We start from the raw sequence: 23,177 nt of genomic DNA, 5'->3' as shown, positions 1-23,177 counted from the left end.
CATAAAGCTTCTTGGAACGAGCGCGACGGCGAGGAAAAGCCTGGGATTTTAACGGTAGTGATAAAATATCTCCGAAGAAAATCGCGCGCACGTGGTCCCCTCCCCCCGCGAAAATTTCTGTCGGCGCCCATGAGGTAGAATTGGGGACGGTGTGGAGCGCCCCCTCTCTCGAGGACGCAGCGGCGAGGAAATCCTAACCATAGGGGCGAAGCGAGGAGATCCGCGGTGGTAGGGGGCGGCGCGGCGATGGTGGCGGTGGTTCCGACGATAGGGGTGGCGCGCGGGCGCGAGCGCCATCTGGCCGTTCAGTGCCCGGCCACCCTCCTCGGTACTCGGTACACCCCGTGTGCCGTGTGTGTGCGTGACTCGCGCTCGCGGCTTCCGGATTATCGCGGCTAGTTTTGCGGGCCCCCCGAGGATCGCGGACACCAGTAGTGCACCGTGCCTTAAAATACAGTGACCAGTGTATGCCTTGAACGCGACGCGACAAAAAGGTAATTATCAACGGTGATGGTGGTGGCGGGCGACCGCGCGAGAGCGGCTGTCTCTCTCGCTCTCCTCCCGTTCGGAGAGAGCAGTGAGAGGTCGGTGAGATGTACGAAGTAACTGGAAGAACGGGAGGCGACGGCGACGGCGACGACGACGGAGGTGGCGGTGTAAAGAGAGAAAGTGGAGCGCGCGAGTAAGGTAACGACGACGACGGCGGCGGCGGATCGCTCGCGTCGCGGAGGATCCTCGCTCTCCTCGCGAGGCGACGTCGAGGAGAGTAGGCGCACGCGAGTCGACAAATCGATCCGCCCGCCTGCCGCCCCGATACCACGGCGCGATATTCCATATTCCTCGCGCGAGCTGCTGCGACCCATGCGCGGGTATACGACTAGAGAGAGAAAAACGATCGCGCGAGGGAGCAACGTCGTCTTCGCGCGGGCGATGTTTCCGAGTCGCTCTCCCCCTTCAGGCGCCTCCCCCTCGCCCGCGAGGCCGATATCGGCGACGTAGTATCGGGGCCGAAGGCGAGCGCGTCCACACCAGGGGCGGAGAGAGACTCTTCAGGCCCTTCAGGGTTCGCTTACCGAGACTACCGAGAGAGAGAGAGAGAGAAAGAGGTAAACGGCGCGCGCGAGGATATCGGCGCGCCGCTCTCGGTGCACCCGCGGTGATGGAAACGTGGGCCGCCTACCTCCTCGTCGACGCTCGGCCGCGTCCGTCGGGTCTGCCTCCCGATTGATCGTCGGTGCGGCGCGGCGCGGCGCGACGCGACGCGCGTCATCGTCGTCCGTTCGTTGTTCGAGTCCCCGCTCGCGCTCGGCGGGTAGTAGGCGCGTGTCCGGACGGCGACGTGGAAAACGATCTCCCCGATCTCGATCTCCCGAGGCGAGGCTGCGTACGCGCGGGGACGGGGATACGGGATGATCGGGTGGACGAACGCGCGCTGGTGACGGTTTTTCTCGCAGCCGGTGCATGCGCCGTGTCGCCGGAACCCGCGCGTCGGCGGAGAACGGAGAAGACGCGACCGGAGAACGGAGTTTGAATCTTTGTGGGGTTCCCCCGCGATCGCTGCTCGATTCTTCTCCGACGAGTTCTTCTTCCCCTCATCCGGAACGCGTAAAGGCCGGTTTTCACACGCAATGATTGGTGGCGCCAGGCCGCGCCAGTCGACTAACGCCAGTAAAAATGCAAGTGTAAACACTTGATACAAACTGGCGCTAGTAATGTGGCGTTTACTGGCGGTTGTTGGCCAAAGCATATAACCTCAAATTTGGAGGTTATATGCTTGCTGTCATTTACTGTGTGTTTAATAAATGTTAAATATTTTCCATAGTATACGCCAATCACTGTGTAAATACTTGTGAGTTTGCTAGTCGGTTCTGGCGCCAGTGAATGCCAGTCAGTTGGCGCCACTAATCATTGCGTGTGAAAACCGGCCTTTAGGCGTAAGGGAGACCTTTCGTCGCGCGAGAATGACGCGAGATCGCGAACCCGAGAGAGCCCGATTTAGTTTCTCTCGAGATTAATTATTAAGGCGCGTTTAATTATCGCGACTGTTCTCCCGGTGCCTCCTCCCGTCTCCGCGAGAGACGTCGTGACCTCGTATGTGTTTTTCCCGAAGTAGTTTCCCGTCGGACTCGGTCGACGTGACTCGGTCTTGTCGCCTCCTCCGTCCGACAATTAAGCTCGAAACGTGACTCCGCTTCAACACACGTCAACACACGTCCGTTACGATGTCGAATTTATGCGGAGCTAGCAGCGAGCCGAGTCAGGTGGCGAGTTATTTACTTTAGCTTACAACGAGAGAGACGAGAGTGGAGGTAAGCGAACGATTTTCTGCTTTGTTGCGTCTGCCCTTTGGCTTCGCGTGTAAATCATCCCGGATATGGAACGAGAGCCGGAATCGTGTCAGGAAAAACGCTTATCTTCCTTGAGCTGCTTATTTACTTTGAGAAAATGTAAGGATAATTCGCTCTTTTGACTCTCTCTCCAGCTACGCGCATTCCCGGTTTAACGACAAACTTTTTTTTACGCCAAGTTAACGGGCAGGCAAGTTTGAAAAATAGAGCGAGATACTTATTTACCTTATTCAGAGGGAATAAGTAATTCAGAGGATTTTCCTCTGAAACTCAGAGTTAATTTTCAGGAGAGTTAATTTTTAAGGGAGTTAATTCAGGGGAGAGTTAATTTAGGGGCCGAGTGAGAGGCTCGTTTCTATCTGATTCTCTTCCCTGGTTTTTTCCCCCGCTTTCCGATCTTTTCTCTAGCTCACCTTGCCCCGACTCGCCTTTCCCCCGTGTTTCGTGCAAGCTCGACGTTACGCTCAAACGTGGATACGCGACGTTAGTGGAGAAGCGAATCGCCGGCAATATTTCAGTCAATTTATCTAATCTCTCGGTATTCTTTCGCAAGCGCGAGATAGGCAAATCGCTCTGCTTTCTTACCACTGACTTCTTATATGTTTGGGCTCTGGGAAAAATTAAAGACGAAAATAACCCACTTTGGGGCACGATTACGCGTAAAAATCGTAATTAGCTATTCTATCTATTTCAAAGATTTTTAAGTTATATTAGTCAATTCTCTCAATTAGTTCTTAAGCCCATTCTACAATATCCGTAAAAGTATGCGTTAAGACGTAAGCAGTAAGCTATTGACTATTGGGATTTTTACAATCCAAGAATGATCGACTGTAGTCGATTTTTACTGGTCAATTTTTACTGCTTACGTCTTAACGCATACTTTTACGGCTATTGTAGAATGGGCTTTAGTCGATATGCAGTTACGCAAAAATAATTTTCACTTAAGGGGCACTAACCAAAATGTTAATTAGGGTTACGATATCCAAATAATTTGATTATCTAAAATTGTGGGTCCCAGAGTGGGTTATATTTTTCCCAGAGGCGGCGTGAGTGCCGTTCCTCGGCGATGACTCGCAACGTCGTCCCTCGGACGTTCGGTGCAAATGCAAATACATACGCACCCGCATACGTACGCACGCAACACACACACAACACACAATACACACACACACACACGGCGAGTCGATCGATTTTCCGTTCTCGATTCCGCGGCGCCCGCGGTGTGCAATGATCGGCGGCGAGCCGAGCGATACACCCGCGCGCGCATACACACGTACCACACACGGGGGATTCACGCGGGTTTTCTGTGCCGTTTCTCACGTAGGTCGTCAAGTCTCGGGTTGACGAAGCGTTCTGCGATAGCGATGCGATCGTTCCTATATAGCTATAGACACGAGCGACGACGGATGGAATCGCCGCGACTCCGCGTCGGAGAACCGGGAGAGTTTGAGGATCTAGGTACGTAGCAGTTTTTCACTCTGTCCCTCTTGTCGGCTATCTCTCTATCCCGAGGCGATAAAAATCACCGGCGAGCGATCTCTGTCCGGGAAACGACGGGACGTTCGGACGGACGGAAGGTCGGTTTAATTAACGGGCGGAGGTGGACGCAGACTTTACACAAGATAACGAAGAGCACCACTTACGGCTTGATATCTTTTTTCCACCGATCTGAATCTCAGGACGATTTGATCTTTCGATTAGTAGTACAACAGAAAAACTTGATTTTATGATAATAGTAACGTGGACCTTCTGCTTTATCGGATAATTAATTTCACCTCGCTCTCTCGTATATTATTACACGTATGCCAAAACGAAAAGGTCTGTCTGGGTTCGATTGCAACCGTACATAAAGAATAGTACATAAAGAACGTAAAATAAAACGAAGTCGAAAATATTTAGCATTCGTTCCTTGCCTGCCATGTGTGTCTGTGTGTCACGTGCGTGGTTAATTGAACTCGAGCTCGTAAAAACTGTTGACGTAGCGGTCCGGATTGCTCCAATCGAGAACGCTGTAACTCTCTCTCTCTTCTTCATTCCTCTTTCACCCCTTCTCTTCCTTTCTCTCTCTTTCAGACGCACGCTGATTTTCCCCCAAGTATTCACGACACACCACGTATAGCGCATCCGCGCGTAGTTCGTTGATCGTCCAATCTTAATACAGGCAAGACGTCCCCTCCCCCGGGATGTACAATCAAGTTTGATTAATCCTCTGTGGCGCACAATCTTGTTTAACATAAACAAGGCGGACCAGTAGATGAGGGTCTGAAATTTAATAGTGAGCAAAACAAACGATTTCTGTATCAAAAGAGCTTTTTCCCTCCACGTACAAACACTGTAAACACGGAGTTCTCTTCGACATGGTTTTTTTCCATGCCTTGCGAGACTTTCAGATTAGATGTTGCTCGTTACAGTATTTGTATTCCCAAAATTAATTAGCAAGTAAACTTGGCGCTCGACTTGGCGGTTTTTAAATTATCTGGCTCTGTAACATTTAATTCCGTCAGCTTTCGCGTAGATAGGCTCTTGCCTTTGATTTAATTGCTTAACTACTATGTATTGTTGTACTTTTGGTTATCAGGCTACTTTCATACATTGGGATTTCACTTTATATAAAATTAAATTATATAAAATGTATTAAAATTAAATCTCTTTTATATATATTAGAGAGAGAGAAAGAGAGAGAGAGAGAGAGAGAGAGAGAGAGAGAGAGAGAGAGAGAGAATGAGAACAGTTTTCAGAGAATAAAATTCAATCAGAGAACAGGATCTGCCAGTGAGATTAACGAGAATCATTGTCAGAGGTCAAAATCCTACCGTGTGTGATTCAGTTAACAATAGTGACGGAAAAGCTCGAATTTTTTTTTTTCGAGCTTCGATTCGATTAAAAACTCCATAATACGTGGAGATTGGAGAATATAATTTTACAATCAATGTAACGAAATTTAATGACTAAATCGGCGTAACGTTAACAATAGAACGCGAGCGAGATGTCGATTCGATAAAAGCATTTTCGGAAACCTGCTTTTTTCGAATCCGATGAAAAAGAGGGCACAGGCTAGGATAGGAAAAAAAACCTCGGGCACGCTGATTTACAACCGATCGCCCAGCGATATGAAGTATTCGACGTTCGCGATCCGCCGGAGTGACTTCCTGTCGATTCCGTTTGGCGTACCTGTTTTTTGCGGCGTGCTGCCGACAGGTGCTCTCGTGGAATATCGGGCGTCCTATCGTGAATTTTCGCGAGCAAGTGCACGTCGCAATCGTAACGGTGTGGTGCCGTTCACCTCTGCCAGACGAGTCGTACGTCTCTAATCTCGTCGATCTTAACGTCCGCGCGAAAAAGGGCTCGATCTTAACGACGCTTCTCGAGCGAGTTCTTTTATCGTCGCGTGGCAATCCGTATTTTAGAATCGAGTGAAACAAATGGTTGCCCATGTTCTCTCCTTCGGATTCCAAAACGCCCATGAATTCTCCTCGTTCTTCCCATTACTTCTTTGCCCATCAAGTAAAACCCGCCAGACATAAAATAGCGGTATAGATTCGTAATGGAAATGTGACGCAGTCTACTCTTTGCGTGATAGTCGTTTATAACAGTTCTGCGAAAGTTGGTTGCTGTCTAATGCATTTATTCGAATGCCAGTATAGGAACGATCTTACCATCACACATGGAATGTTTCTATCAATATTAAAAAATGTATGTTATGTATGGTATATTATCATCGTGCTGTATTAAAATGCAGAAATTTAATATAATTTCCTATATTTGGGAAACTATTAATATTAAAATTTTCAGCTTTAACACTTTCCCATTTGGAAAGTGTTACAGCCTCATCATGAAGGCTATTTTTGTTCTCCGATAGAAAGAGGGAGAGAGAGAGAGAGAGAGAGAGAGAGAGAGAGAGAGAGAAAAGAAAAAAATCCTTGCATAGATAAATATAAATCGTGCAGTTATAAGCTGTAAAATATACAATTTTGTCTGACATTATGTGTTTGAAACATGTATGTGAATGTATATTTCTCTAAAAAGGAGGGAGAGGAGAAAGGACGAACTGTAAAAATTTCGCATTCTTCTAGTTTGACCCCGACCTGGTTCGAAATAGCGAGCAAGTATGGCAGGGGACTCTCTACATCTAGTTTGCATCGGTTTTGCATTTCTTCGCGGGGGGGAACATCGTTAGAAGCGTGTCGCACTAAAAAACCAGAGAGAAAGGGAGAGATCGGGCTTCACTTTGTACGTTACCGCTAAAAATACGCGATGGCGGTAGGACAGGGCCGTTGGGGATGATGCTGCAGAGCGGCGCATGCATCGCGCCACTAAAGCGGATGCTGCATGTGCATCGGGCATTGTCAATAACGCCGCCAAGATGCGACGGACTAACAATACGTTTACGATGTGCACGCGCGCGTAGAAACGGCCGTGAGGACGTTTAATCCGTGAGTTAATATAAAATAAAAGGATTTAATGTGGAGAACGGAAAAAAAGATCAATAAATATAGTATTATTTCGAGTCGGGCTTTTTTTCTCAAAAACTCGTACATTTTAAATGACAAAAATCTGCAAACGTTAGAGGGCAGAATTAAAAGAATTGATTTTTTTAGATGCGGGACAGGTTTATATGTTTTCTCGTAATATATTCAAGATCGATATTTTCTTTATCATATATATGTATTTTCCGTGTTATTTAGGACGTTGCACGTTCTTAATTCTTGAACAGTGTGTTATTCTATTCGTGTGATTTATTTAAATTACGGAACCTTTATGACGTATATTATACCTTCTTCTACCTTGCTCAGCGCCCGAATCCGGTGCCGTTCCGAGAGCTTAAACGCGGAAATCACAATACCGCGGAAAAATACTCTCGACGGTATTAATCGCGTCGTTAATACCTTACTCTTTGTTTCAACGAGTTTATTCGTATACCTTCCCCCGTCCTTCTCGGACATAAATAATCACCGTCGGCACGTTTTTTTTTCGCTATATGTACAGATTATACGAGACGCGGGCAGAGCCGTAGAGAGTTATACCGTACGAAGCAAATGTATAATTTCAATAATTTTGAATTCTCAATTGAGAATTCTCTCATCGAGAATTGAACGTACCTGTAATAAATATACCGCGTAATTTATTGCTACGGAAACAACGAACACAAGGTCCAAGTATTTTAGCCGCATCATTGTATCCGTATGGTTTTCCCGAACTTTGTTATCCAAATATGTATGAATTCGAACGACCAAGTGATTAAAACCTTTCGACCGTTTATTTCGATGCTCGAGGTATTTCCGCTCGCCAGAGCGTAAGTGCGGAATGAGAATAGGGCTAGGGAGGGATGGACGTCTCGTCGTCTTCTCCCCGCGATTCGTAGATGTGAATCATCAGCCTGGTATCGACGTTCGGATACGGCCGGAGACATATTGACACGCGAATCCTATATATATATATAATCGTGACGAGACGTCAGAGGGGATGGCGTAATTTTGAAAACTATCAGCTAACGGACGTTAATGACGTACCGTAACGAGTACACGGGGAGGCGCAACAACAGAATTTTGTTGCGCCTGACAATTGGGCGCGATTGAGCTGCGCCAATGCAGAATTTGCAAATGCGACATTTGTGTAATTGAACAGAATTGATTGCGGTGGAGTGACTCGATGCGCCGTCTTTCCCGCATTCCGGTTTAGCGCAAGGTCTCTGTCAAAATCGATTGTCAATTCTACCGTGAAATATCAGCGTACAAATTCTGTTAAGTAATGAGCCACGCGAAACTCGGCACGCAATTATGAGAGAGAGAACAGATTTATTGAAAATAAAATATACGTCGATAATAAAATGTAAAATAAATGTAGAAATTGATTATCGAGATATCGATATACCAGTTTATCGTATTCGCAGGATAATAAACGGATCATTCCAAACGGCAAGAAATCCAATCTTATTTCCGGATGGGGATAAGGGGTCCAGTTTCAAATCGTTAAGCATATTCCCGTAACGAGGAAGTAACGAAGGAAAGGAAGGAGTAATAAGAGCCGCAACGAGAGAGAGTCGACACACATCGCCGTATGCGCGACAATTAGGTGGCGCAAGAAGTTTGATAACGTTGCCAGCTCGACCTGAAATCCAGCGCGACATTCGGCCGCTAAAAATAGGAAGCGTTTACCCGTCCATTGAGATTCCGAATCGATCGATCGCGCATCCTGGCGTGTAACATCGACGAGTAACCGACATCTACATCGTTTGAATTTCGTTTTTCCAAAGGGACCGACCGTCGTTGTATCGATCTGTTGACCGTCAACGATGGCGGCGAACCGAATGACAAGCGGGTAACGTAAGGAGAGGTAATGTTAAAACTCCCACATTGCTCTACGTTATTACAAGATTACGAGTGGGTGAGGCATATCAGGTTGTCTTTTAAATCCGAGGAGCTCGTTCCGCGGTTTCCGCTCGACGTTGTTTCAAATGGCGAGATCGATAGACGAGGTTTTCTAAAACGGGATATATCCACCTCCGGAAAAGAAGATAATGTTAATACCTTCTCGGAATGATGATCTCGCAGTCCTCGACGGCGCCAACTCGATGATATTGACTCGACATAATTTTACAAAAGAAAAACTTTGTTTTTTACATTTTACATTTTTATAAAATTATATTGGTAGAATTCAATTCGTTCAACTCGTGGTCAATGCGTGATTCAACGTGCCATATATCGATTTCTCTCATTGTCAGTAACACGTTTATTAATTTATCTTGTTTATTATTATTATACTGTTTTATTGTATCTCGAATAATTGTCATATTTTATTATATTTATCGATTATTTTCTTATTTTCCGTTCAGCGATCTTATTTAGAAAGTATGTTATTTTCTCAAATACATTTTTTTGCTTCAATAACACAGTAATCTTCCATCTAAGAGCTATATATAACTTTCACGGAAAGGATTTCTTTTTATATAAACCTGGTACATGATGACCTATACCTATAATGGTATGTGTATTTATATTCAATGTACATATACAACGTTTCTCAATGTACATGTAATTTCTAAGGTAAACTCGAAACATAGTGCTTCATTATACTTTGTATTAAAAAGTCGCATTATTAATGCCTGGAGCAACAAGAATATGTGTTCTTAAGCTTAATTTTAAACACTTATAAAATAATTTCTGTGAAAAATAAAAATGAATTCCTAGAAAGTTCTCTTAGTTCCTAAGGATTTTTATATATCTTCTGAAAAAGAAAGATGACAAAATAGAGTATATCAAAAAGAGTACGTTTTATCGTCACTTTAAAAAAATTAAATTATTGAATATCCTGTACGATTTAGTAAAAATAAGATATCAATATAGAATATAAAACACTGACCCGTCAAATTTTCTTTATAGTCACATTTGTTATATAAATAAAATTATACAAGTAAAAGAAAATTGAGAATCGCATCACTATAGAATGGCATTCTCTCGAATTCAACGCGGAAAATGAAAGAGTCAGTAGATCGACATTACCAAAATTCTTCTCTCATTTTTCTCTTTCTTCCACCTCTCTCTTTCTCTTTCTCTCTTTTTCTCCTTTTATTATTATTTATCCCTTTAATTTGTGCCCGACCGTTGGCGATATCTCACGGCGAGACGTGCCGCGTATGAAGCGTGCCCATAATTCGTCGCGATCCGACAATATACGTCAGGCTGGAGCACGATCTTTTAAATTAAAGCCATTAGATCCGTAGGATTATTACCTGAAGCCTGATACTCCATGAGGCTCCATAAAATCCCATGAGTTGACTCAATGACGCCGTTGGCGTCAAGGAAGAGGCCCGTCGCTTGACGACATCAATATACACTTAATGGAGTTACGTATCTCAATAAGTCTTAATTAGATTCTTATTTTAACCGAAATTTTATTTAACGCGTAATGGCCGAAATGTTCAATATGTTAGTGTCAAATTAGGCTCGCTCAGGTTTATTAACTTTACGAGTTAATCAAGAAAGGATTAAAACTGAAATTGAAATTAGAGGAGCTTCCTCCGGATCAACTTTGCGTTGTCACGTAATCTGTGACTGAAGGGATATCCGATGATTTCATAATAATCCATCTTTTATTCATATGCGTTAAATATATTCGTTTAGAGGTGTCGCTGCGAGAATTCGTCGCAGCGAGAAAGGGGAGAGAGTTCGGCGAGAGGTACAAACGTCATTAATTATTAAATTAATTCCCACGTGTCAACGATCCGTACCACGTCACTGAATTAACGCGAATAAAATCACCGACGAAGTCTACGTTGATTATCGAGTTGACTAATTATCATCTTTTTTTTCTTTTTCTCGCGAAGTTTTCCTTTGATAAATCAAAGTTCTCCTCCTGGCGGGATAACGAGCATGAAATTATGAGCTATTCGCTTCGCACGATCGTGGAATTGATCCGATTGTCCCTTTCTCTCTCTCTCCCTCCTCCCCCAACTCCCTTTGCACTCTCTTGAAAACGTCCTGTTTTTAATTGAATCGGATTATGGAAACGCGTCGGGCGTTTCAAACGTTGCCGTGGCGAATGTCAATAATCTTAAGTGGCCATAAGAAGCGGGATTATTTGAAATTCATTGGATTTGCGAAAATCCCGAGGTACCGGCCGCGGCTTTTTACGGAATCGCGAGATACGGAGAATTGCGATCGAGATCGTGTGATAAAGGGTAGAGCCACGGTGAATCCGTACATCTTGCCCGGCGCGCTGTCTACTAATAAATTTGCTTGCCGACGTTGTACACACGTATTCGGCTTTTGTAAAAAGGGAACAATATATCTGGATCCCTATCGCGGAGAATAAAAAGGAATTTACACGGGAAGTAACACGGTATTTTAGTTTTCACAAAAAGAGCTTCTCTAACGGAAAATTTTAGTTTTTCTCAAAAGAGGGGGATGACGTTCAGTCCCGCTATCCTCAATCCGTTACTCGACTTTTTTTTAAAGAAGCAGAATGTACGATATCGGTAAAGGGAAAAATAGATATAACAATGAGCACACATTTGAAAAGTGAATTGATTGTCAGATAATATTAATAACAGTCTAATTTAGGTCAGAAAGTATATAATCAAGTTCGACCGTTGCTCGATGTATGGTGCAACTATTGTTCGTAATGAATACAATGAATTAATGTGGATCTCATTGTTGTAACATGTAAAAAAAATTCAGAGAAGTTCGGCTCGGAGAATTAATATTTAAATCTGGATTTTTAAGACCGAATCGCCGGCGTGTCTCATTTTAAGAATTGGAATAAATATTGTGGCAGTTTATGACGATGCTTAACTTCTACTGAAGCGAATCGATCTCCGAGTTTGGCCAAGAATCTGCGAATGGTGTGCGTGTCACGACAGACAATACGGACGGACTTAACGATCGACTTAACGATGCCGGGCTTCATAAAAACTCATTGTACACACGTACGAATCATAATTCGCAATATATACGACGAAGTCGAAAACAAGGCTAATGTGATTGCCCATAATTGCCGCGCGCCTCGCAGACAGCGCGCCGCGGTGGGAGTCCTTCGCGACCGAAACGATGCCACATAAATTGAAGCATGTTGTATATTGGCTCAAGACCAAACGCTTAAGAGTTTACATCATCCGAGCGGTCCATGTATACGGATATACGTATATCGAATGTATTGATACATCTATAGGAAGTACCAGTATTTCAGTAGCGACGTCTTAGAAGTGGCAGTACTTTACATCTTGCAAGTGGCCGATGCTTTTAATAAGCATCAATATTTTAAAATTCCTCGCGCGAGAAACTGTGACGGGATCTGAGTATAACAACGCGGCTATACCAATTCGCCGATCGTAAAGTCAATTTTACAAAATTATCAGCTTAACGAGATTACGAAAGTTGTGATATCGGATCGTGTGACTAGAGAATTAATATTTTAGCGATGCCGTAAGTTTTTAATATGCCCAGGCTATTTAGCTCCGCTGCAAGTTTCAAATTGAATCGAAGTATGAAATTGCCGTTTATCGATTAGATTAAAAACGCGGGATGTCAATTTATATTCTTCGTTATCTGGTCTGATATTAAAACCCCTCGCGGCTCTGTGAAACGAGACGCAGTGGCCACCGGGTCGCCACCGTCTAAGAGGGTTGGCCTTCCTCCCTGCTCGACGGTGGTCGTACACAGAGGGTCGGGAACGAACTTCGTCCGCAGCGCGAAGTACTCGAGGGATACGTGCGGAAAACGCAGACGAATTCGCGGCACGAGTCCGCGCGATAATCGATCGCCAGGACGGCACGGCACTTCGGTGTCGGACGCCTCTCGTCCGACACCGCGCCATTGTCGTGCGTTCCCAAAAAAAAAAAGAACCGCCCAGAGAATCGTTCCGAAAAAACAAAAACCCGTTCGCTGTTTTTTGTCACCGAGGAAGCAGGAAGAAAATGCAATGCGACGACGCTCGGCGCGGCGTGTTGAGCGTCGCGGCGCGGCGCGGCGAGATTCAAAATGTGCCGATTGTATCTGTTGGTGCCAGTGACCCCCTATTGATTCCACGCTCAGCGAAGCACAGACCAGACCCTCTCGTTTCCCACCCTCTCGCCACTCTCTCTCGTTCTCGGTTTCCCCTCTCTCTCTCTCTCCCTCTCTCTCTCTCTCTTTCGCTCTCGCTTTCTCCTTCTCTACCTTTCTCCCCTCTTTCCCTCGCTCTTTCTCTCTCTCGCTGCCGACTCTCTTTCGCCTCTTCGCCACCCTCTCGTTTCCTCGTGTTCGACCACCCTCTGCGCGCCCACCCACCCTCTGCCCTCTTGCTCTCTTACACGGTTACGCGCGATATACCGCCCGCTCGCAGCAGTGTCCCAACACCGGTTTCACCCTGTAGTAGCTACCAGCCGACTAACCGACCGACCAGCCTGGGCGAAAATAATTTTAACTCTGTCACGAAGAGACCGCGTATAATCGACGTCCTACCTGCGGCCGCTCGATGCGGCTGGTATCCCGCACATTGGCTAAGTCGGCCGCTTCTTTCCCCCTTGACACAATGAAGGTGGGATTATTAACGGGGCTAAGCGTTCCGCGTTTGCTTCGTTGTCCTCCTGAAAGCTCCTGGTGAGTCAGGAGACTGGCTTGAAAAAAGTGTCGGAGACTTCAGAGTTCTGAAAGACCTATGAAAAATCCCTGTAGTAGGAAAATACGCCTTTTCTTCCGAGACTTTCAATCAGACTTCTTGCGCGTCTATTGTTCCACGGAAGCCATTAATTTTGTTGCAATATTTTGCGGTACCTTTGAAGTAAACAATTGGCTCAAAGCATATTCTTTAACCGAATGCCTTCTCTCGTGATTTCTCTGTGTTTAATATTAGATCTCTTGGCGATCAAATAGCCGGGTTAACACTCTGTTAAAGCCCGCTTGACGTTAATGAGAATTAAAGTCTGTCATGTACCCGTGCTTATGAATGAACTCTTGCAAAAATGTATGTCTAGTTGATATCAGGTTCTGCTACATTAAACTTCTCGGCTCGTGTAAAAACCACGATCCGAGCGCAGCTAAAAAAAGGTTCGATCAATCATAATTTCAACAGTCCTCGATTTTTCCTTTTTAAATAAGCATCGTTAGTTTTATATATGTGACTCGCGATATGTTACACTTTATATCAGTCACACTCCGTGGAGAGACGCTTATTTTTGCTGTCCCGAGCAGACCCCTTTAAGTTCTTTAAGAGCTACGAGAAATTTGTTTGTGTCCAATAGGAGGCGCCTGTGATAGAGTTCGAAAACAGGAGCAAGTCGATAGTGGCCGCCGGTAGTTTCACTGGAAATCGCACGACGAAGAGTTACTGGGACAGCCAGGTCTATACATATGCCATTGTCCTCCCCCCTCTCCCCGGTCGCTTCGGAACCTGCGTTAAACTGTAGATCGTAGATTAATGGCATAGTAGACTACGTTGAAAATGGAGGAATGAAACCGTTTATAGAGCGTATTCCCATATTTTCAAGGAACCCGTACGCCTCGCCACACCGTTTTCGATCTTTATTACGGCGGCCATCGGTTCATAAATTTGTGGAGAGTACTCGAGTACGCACAGTTGTACTTTATTAGACTATTACCTTTTATGATTCTATGAAGATCGCTAAATTTGACATTCATATAAACGATATGAAAAGTGATGTAAAACTTAAAACTTTTTATGTAAGTCCAACAGAGTTTTGCGGACTCGTAATTAAATGCGATTAAAAGGGAGGTGATGATCAATGATCACACATCTGTGTTTTCGTGCCGGCTACGCGGCGAGAATTACGGACGTTTCTCTTCGGGCAAAATTAGTTTCGTCGGCGCAATCTTCCTCCATTCCATGGGGTAGATGATCACATGTCTTGTCATATACGATGGAAGATTCATGGAGGTCCCATTGTTACATAGGCGAGGCTGGGTAGCGCCGTTCATCCCGTTTCCGCGCCAAGTAAGCGGGAGCGTACTTTTATCACTGTCGGAACGGAACGGAATGCCCGTTCTAAGTTTCTACGTGCATAAGGTCTAGACTCGGTGGCACGAATTATACGCTATTTGGGCCAACGTACGCCGGGCTCGCGTGCTTCCGTAATTCCGGCTGTTTCACATCAACGTCCGGCGGAGAGAGAGTGAGAGGAACCCGATTCTTTCCACCCGAATCACGAAAAACGAGGCGGAACACGAGACACGGATTTCGCGTGGCAAATTCTACTTTTGTAGTCCCACGTACTTTTGCAGCGCATTACATCTCGCATTACGCAAAGTTTATGCGACCGTTTATACGGAATAAATCATGCCTTCTTCAACAGCCATGCGGTACCCGCACTTGTATTATTACGCAAACTTTTTCTTCGCCTACCGTTTTTCCCCGCTTTCAATGGGAAAATTCTCAAACTGGGGAAGAGGGAGGTATATAGAGAGAACTGGGTGCGTGTATAACGGAACGCGGATCCACGGTTCTCTCGTTTAGAAAATGCCACGTGAAACGACCGACGGGAATACGTTACCTGTCGGATGCCAAGCCGCGGCGGACGCGAAAGGATAAATCGAGTTCAGCTATGCGAAACTAATAATGCCGCGTGCCTGTCCGGCGCTTCCCTCGAAACGAGCGCGCCGTTCCTCGCTTCTCGCGCCAGCTACGTGCTTCCGCAAGTGAAGCCGACATATAACGCGCATAGGGGGGTGTGTAATATAAATTAACGAACTTATACGATGTCGCTCGCTCTCCTTCACGCTCGCTCCGTAATTCAACGCTGACTCACGCACCGCAACGCACCAATTGAACGCGTACGATGACTCATGCACGCGTACGGTATCTCCTCCCTTCCGTATGACGAATCGGGGTGTCCTCGAAAAAAGAAGAGAAATTGGAACCGCTGCGTCGCGGTACACGCTTCTCGAGGACTGAACCCGGTTCAGTTCTGGCGCGTTCAATTTCCGGCAGATATGGATACGTTACAGATATACGACAAGTATAAACCTTCGTGCTCGGAAAGCCAAATATTTATTTACAAAGCGAGCAACGACGTCGAGAGTGACTTCGGGGCACTCTCTCTTCCCATTTGCCGTCTGTCCCTCAAACTGAATTCGTAGTTACCTCACACGCGGACCTGAAAATGCGCAACGTCTCTTCTATATTTTTTCGGAGAGAGAGAGCAGGTTGAACCATACAGCACACCGCGCCAACATCGGTGGAGAATTCCGCGTGGGGCGTGTCGACCGCGGAATTTTCATAAGTCCCGTGCGGGAAAACTGCTGTTAATTAAAAGGGTAAAGTTCATCGCGCGGGTAAGGCGCGTTGAGAACTCGACGGGACTTCGCTTCGCATCGGAGTTACTGCATAACAATAAATTCGGCGCGGAAAGTTCGCGACGGGGTTGGTCGGCTGCGCATAACGGGCGTTGCTATATGCTCGAGGTAATAACTTGGAGTTTCGGAATAACTGTTTGCTCGCAAATTTCTCCGCGAGGAGAGGAAACTTCCGGCACTCGTCTGCGCGAAGGATGTGTACGCACGAGCCCATTATGAGATGAAAGAAACTCGCGAGTGGATAATTATTGTCGTGTAATTGGGAATGATTCACCCTCTCGGAATTTCGTGCGAAAATTTCCTACAACTCGCGAGTGACTTTATAATAAATTAAAAAAAAAAGACGAATGCCTTTTACTATGAGAACTTTAAATGAACTTTTTGCATGTATCAAATATATATAGCTTGTGTTGGAAATGTATACCTTTCCAAAAGTCTAACGATGTAAGTTGAGCAATTTTCAGACCACAATGTCTGCAATTGTTTCTCGCAATAATCTCTTTCGGATAATCTGTCCCCGATAACTTTGGGCGCGCGAGAAACCAACCAACGGCCGCTCATTTGGACGTATCACGGTCTCTGTGTCTCACTCCGCGGCCCGTGTACATCACTGACCGACCCAACCCTAGCGGGCGCGGTGCTTCAATCCCCTTTGATGGCTCTGTATGAAGTATTGCTCTCGCGATGTCGCGCACACGAGTGGCGGCGCAAGTGCAATCTCGTTATAGAGCAAAGGAAAGAACGAGATTTTTCATTCGCATATACAGAAAGAGCGGTTTGAAACTGCAGCGGTACACACATTTCGACGGATGACCTCTTTAGATACCACGAAATTGATCTTCCTCTACGGGGGATTTAAAACTAGCGGTGCGAATCAGCAAGAAATACGTTAAATGTCTCGATTGTATTCGAGATATTTTTAAAAGAAATATTGTCTCGATCTCCGAGACGGAAAATGCGCGTACATCATCGGACATTTTACATGACACACGTGCAGGCAGATATAGGGATGTTTGCGCGAGACGTTGAGGAACACGAGGAGAGATCGCTCGGGGAGATCCCGCTATCTCTCTCTCTCTCTCTCTCTCTCTCTCTTTCTCTTTCTCTCTCTTTCTTTCTCTCGCCTCGCCTCGCCTCGTCCGGTATAACTTAAAATGAACGCGCGAATGTACGTCGCATCTCATCCACGCCGCGTTTAACACCGCGAATTCCTTTCTCTGGTGTGCCCGCAGAATGGACATCCTGCTGCGAGACATGAACGCGCCGTGGCGATGACAAGCCTGATCTTGGAGAACGCCGACTTGAATCGACTCTTTCCGAAATGCCGGCCTAGGGGCGGCCCACCCCCGGCCCCGGGGGCCTCCACGCAGAGCAGCCAGCAGCCGCATGACAGCCCCTGCCAGACGGAGGCCGCCGCTATCACCACCGCCGCCACCGCCGCGACCGCCGCAACAGTCGCTGCCACCATCGCCTCTACGAACACGTCGACGAGCGCCTCTGCGATATCGGACGACATGATCGACCTCGAGCGCGATACCTCCGACAGGCAAGTTAAACCGATTTACCGAAGGGGGGAAAGAGGGGAGGAGTACCCGAAGGGTCGGGATCGGGTTAATCGGGGTAGCTCCGGAAGTACCGCGGGAAAAAGCCGGCGGATAACGGTGATTCGAGTCTAATATTCCAGTAGACGATCTAATATACGTGTCTGAAATTGACGTCGGTATTTTAAAACCCGTTTCACGAAGCAGAAGGGAACAGAAAATTTATATACGAAGCACTAAGTGCGCGCGAAACAATGTTATGTAATTGTAATTTTCAAACAGTATACTTTTCATATCTCTTTTTAACGTTCTCATAACGAGCAGGATATTAGTGATATGCGAACAATTTTATTCCTGCGTACATTTTTATTATGCAATTATTTCCATCTAACGTCTTACGCGAAATTATAGGACGGTTAATTACGTAATTGAGGAGCCAGATGGGGCACAGGCGTGCGGAAATAAAGATGAAAAACTGCGTCGGGAGAGGAAAGTAAAAAGTAATTAGATTTATACGACGAATATACGTCGCACACTTGCGAGAGAGTAGATCTTTTCCGCCAACTATTTAGATAATTCCAAATTTTTGGAGAAACAGGACGAAGTCGCGTTACACCCTCGTCCCATCGGACTCCTCAGTTAACGATAAACAATAACGCGCTGTCGATTCCCACCACAAAACGATGGTTCGGGAACTCGTTTCTTCTTTTTCTTTCTTTTTAAATTGTACTCCCTCTAATCGATTTGCCGATTGTTAAGAGTGCCAAGTTACGTTCGTAGGTATAGGAAACGAGCGAATGGCAGAAAAAAATCAGGTTCGCTGTCCCGTAGGACGGCGAGCGTGGTGCCCGGTTTCACGGTCGAGGGCCAACTGCCGCACGCCACGAAGCCGCTTTCGTCGAGCTCCTCCTCGGCGTCCGGACGCAGCGAGGATGCGCCGCAATACGGTAGCCTGCCGGGTAGCGATCATCAGGGACAATCGCAGCAGGACGACAGCGGACCCGAGGGAAGCCCCGTGTACATTTTGACCTCGACCAAGGGAGGCCCCAGCTACAAGCTTCGGGATTCAAGGTAATCGAGAGAATCGTTTAACGTTTCGTGGAAATGTAATTAACTCTAGAAATATCGACGGTTTCTCGGTTCTATTTATTACCAACGGAAAGATTAATACTTTACGAATATACGAATATATCGCCGCTATTTTAATCGACGCACTTTGGGGTGTTCACGAAAATGTTATTGTAAAATATCTTTTACACAAAGTCGTTTTTTTCAAAATTTAAGAAAATATGAGACTTTGAGTCCAACTTTCAGTGAATATATAAAGCATCTTCTATACATACATCTTTATAGCTAAGGTGAATATAAAAGTTGACTAACTAAATATCGGAGAATTGAGTTAATATAATTATTCCAAAATAAAATTCGCGATTTATATTGCACTATTCACCATTAATAAATCCATATTTATCATCAATAAACCATGTCAATCAATTCGGCCTGGTATTTTTAAAAAATTAGACGACGAAAATAAAGCGCGAATAGTAATAGCGCAAATCAAAAGTGCTGTAAATAAAGGTCACAGTTTTCAATATTTATAAAAACTGAATGAATTAAAATAGAAATTATGAAGTTAATTGAGGGGCGTTCGAATTACCGAGTTAAACTGTTAAATCGCACGGCGGAGGAATCGATAACGGGCAGCGCGGAGGCCGACGTGTGCAATGCGAACACTTGTGTACACGCAAAAGTGTGTTACGTGTCGTATCGCGACGTTAAATTCGAGCGGTTCGCTCGCGATGAAACGTGTGTCCGTCGTCACGATGAAAGTCCATTTGACGTACGGTCTTTGTGTATCTACGGTGGACACGAGCGCCCGGTTTCGATATCCGATACAGTTTCTACAGAGGTTTCCACAGTGCGCCCGGACACAGAGCGGCGATTCCCGCGCGCGCCATGTCCATGTATATTCAACGGGGCGTTAATTTTAAGCTTAATACCGACGATATACTCGGACGGAAATGTCACTCAAATATCAGCCTGCTCTCTCTTCCTCGCGACTGGCCGTTAATGTGTCGCGCGGGCTGTTCCAATGTACCTTATAGGCAAACAAGTCAATATGTCCGCGACAGTGTAATCCGTCCGGCAAATATTTTTTTCCTCTCTCTCTTTTCCCCTTGCGTGGTTTCTCGCGAAACATCTTCGTCGTCGGCAATAACATCGCGCGGCTTGCACTCTACGACTTGCAGCGAAGTCGCGCCAGTTTTTCATTAAAGGGGGTTGAAATTCAACTTCAACTCGTTCACGTCCGGTGACCTAGCGCGTTTAAAACGTTGCATTTCTGGAATGGTGAATGTTGAGTCATTAGGTTCAAACACGGTTCATTTTGAAGGGAATTGCTTAAATTCTAATTAGTCTAATTAACAAATATTACGATAAGTACTATTATTAAGTGTTAGGAGTTATATTATTTGCAATACGTATCCTTTTTTTTAAATGATAAATAATTTATTAACATCAAACTTACAGCGATTGAGAAGGACCAAAATCTATAATCGAAATGTTGTGACGGTTATAATTGACCAAAACCGATGGTCGAACTATCACGACAATTACAATTAATAAAGATGATTGTAAGTCGAATAAAAAAAAAATTTATTGTTAATCATTTACTAGCGAAGTAAAAGTTTCTGATTTTGATTTGTTTGCGTAGCGTGATCCAAAATTTCTCGGATTAACTGGATTCGCATGGCGTTTCAATGTTATCTTCGCGCGTGGCGATTATTCAAATACTCGAATATTATAAGTATTATAATTAATTTCTCGGATTATTCGGGCCGACATTATATGCGTCGCCCTGTTTAAGATGTTTAAGATGTAAGAGCGAAATATTTAAGTTTCTTGTAGTTTCGTGCATGGTATAAAGGAATAGCAGCAGTTTTACTAGTTAATACTTGCGGAAGTGCAATACGATATTTTGCGATACAAATTAGGCCGGAAACTTTCGGCCGCTTTTGGCCCTTATTATACGCGGTTCTCATCAATATGCGTTTCGTTACATATTTTATTCATTTTGCCTTGTACGTTAAATCTTTACTTTACGGCCTTAAAAAGTCTCGCTACATTGGAATTTAGAGATATTTTGTTTTTTTTTTTTGCCATTGGCGATCCGTTATTTTAGACTTTCTATGGTTTAATACCATTTTTTCGTATTCGGCGACCCCAAAAAGCCTGTCGCACACAATTTCAGTAGAAGTTGAAAATATTTTTTGTATATACAATATATTTTTTTTGTACTCGCCACTATGAATTTTTATGTTTGGATTTTGTTTTTCGTATATCCTTCAAAAACTTCCGAAAATAATCAAACTGGATCGAAAAAGGTCGGACGTGAAAGGATTAAAACCGCTCAATATTCACGACACGTATTCGGCTATATAAAACCTACGTATCTTATCGAATTTTGTTCCCCGAGGGCGCACGTAGTAGTTAGATGAAAATACCTTAATATTTTCGTGAACGAAGGCATCGTCGCGCGAGGAATCCCTGGCGCGGTATCGGGCTTGTCATTACTAATCGATTGGCACTCGAAGCGGCCCGCTTATCGACAATGATAATCCGTACGTAGATAGGCGCACGAGAGCACCTACCTTTTATTCTCCCGATATTTTCGTAATTCGATCCGTATTTGCTCGGGCGCAGTCGGAGACGCGTTACGCGGATAACCCGATAATTTGAAAATTATCCCGTGAAGTTGTCGATTTATCGGGCGAAACTTGACGCGCCCGGCACAAGTTTCTATTTCCCCGCAATACGAATCAGGAGTTTAACTGCCCAATAAGCAAACTGCCCGCGGTATATGACAACAGATTGGCAGCAGATTTGCTCGGATATCACAATAGATTCCAGTATATCATCTGTATTAAACTCGTATTTCTCGCCGACAGAGCCTGCCGACATAATCTGACGGTATACAGATTGTCGGCGGAATCTGAACGGAATCTGTCACTTAATTCGTTAACACCTAAGGGCCAGTTTCACAAGTGTCGGTTAACTTTTAATCTTAGATTAACTTACTCTTCGTCTTTTTCTAAGGGGGACATTAGAAGAAGACGAAGAGTGAGTTAATCTAAGATTAAAAGTTAACCAACACTTGTGAAACTGGGCCTAAGAGATGGAATACATCGTTTAAATGCTCACGAAACGACAGATTCTCAGTTTCTACGGTCAATCTGCTATTACATATATATTGTTAGCAAATACTGTCAGATTTCTGCTGACGTTCTGTCGACAAAATTTCGTAGCGGGGACCATTTGAAAATCTGTTCTCGACAGATTCGACTATCCAAGTGAAGTTGCCGATATGCGATTTTTTAAATCCGCGAGCTCACCCGACTCCCATTTCGCTGACGTGCAAAATTCGGCTCGTCTTCATTCAAAATGTTTCGAAATTCACTGTCGTGTACATATTTTTAACAAATAAAGTAAAACGTGGGCTTTGAGAGTACAACGCAGTTGACAGTAAATTAACGTTATGACAATCTTTAATTACTAATAAGATACAATACATGATTATAAATCGGACAGCGATGCAATATAACAATTTAAAAAATCCAAATAATCAGCAGTAGATGATATATATAGCAACAGTACTTACCATATTGGATGGTCCAAAAATAGTATAATTTTCCCAAACAAAAATATATTGTATTATTGGCCAAAATTTCACTTGGATTTTAATATATGTATTATTAGCCAGAATTCCACTTGGATTTCCTTAAAATCCAAGTAAAATTCTGGCTAATAATATATACTCTTGTTTTTCTAATACAAGAGAGAAGAGGGGGAGGGGGAGTCTGTTCGTGGCTCGGGGCCGCGGTCGCGGTCGGTCACGATTCGTCGCTGACGTTGCTCGACGTCGGTTCCGTACCGTAAATCGTGGAGGAGATAAGAGGCCGCCGGAGTCGTCGGGTTCGGAGTCGCTCGAAGAGGCGACGGGAGCGCTCAGATGGGCGCCACGGGAATTAAACGAGCTTAAAAGTCGCGCCCGTTTTCTCCTACGTAATCCTGTACGTATACACGCATACGTCCCCGCACGCCTCGTGAAACGTCTCGCCGTGATCCCCCGCGCCCAGCGGACCCGATGAACATTTTTCAATAAAGCATTCCAGGTGCAACGGCGGGCGGTATATTACTCCGAAGACTGATAAATTGTGCGTGAGGCCGGGCTCGGTCGAGAACGTCGGCCTCGTTATTTAGATGCAATCGTGGCGCGTGCCACGGGGCACCCCACGCGGCCCACGCGCCAGCTTTGGGGTTAACTCCGCCTGTCACGTACGAGAGTTGAGTTACGTCTCGGTGGCTCGTTTACCTGTCCCACGTGCGCGACTCGACGACTCGCGACGGAACGAATGTCGCTCATCGGGACGATACGACGTGGCGCAAACATTGCCCTGCGTCGGTTCTGACATCGAGATTTGTAGAACGCTCCCCGTATATCCGAG

The 23,177-nt window shown here is 45.1% G+C and overlaps 1 protein-coding gene across 3 annotated transcripts in view; it reads left to right on the top strand.

Moving 5' to 3' along the window:
* Window positions 1–290: 290 nt before the first annotated feature.
* LOC112457011 overlaps window positions 291–23,177 on the top strand; it is a 40,066-nt gene continuing 17,179 nt past the window's right edge. For 2 of the 3 annotated variants that reach the window (XM_025019870.1, XM_025019867.1), the window contains exons 1-3: window positions 292–494; window positions 17,365–17,678; window positions 18,454–18,744. In XM_025019870.1, the coding sequence (XP_024875638.1) occupies window positions 17,404–17,678; window positions 18,454–18,744 (566 nt within the window). In that variant the 5' untranslated portion in view covers window positions 292–494; window positions 17,365–17,403. Of the gene's footprint in view, window positions 495–17,364; window positions 17,679–18,453; window positions 18,745–23,177 lie in introns of all 3 variants that reach the window. The other variant, XM_025019869.1, reaches the window with a different exon arrangement.

The sequence above is a fragment of the Temnothorax curvispinosus genome, unplaced genomic scaffold, assembly GCF_003070985.1.
Source record: "Temnothorax curvispinosus isolate PA1 unplaced genomic scaffold, ASM307098v1 QBEX01007415.1, whole genome shotgun sequence".
Lineage (NCBI taxonomy): Eukaryota > Metazoa > Arthropoda > Insecta > Hymenoptera > Formicidae > Temnothorax > Temnothorax curvispinosus.
This window is presented reverse-complemented; position numbering and strand designations above follow the sequence as displayed.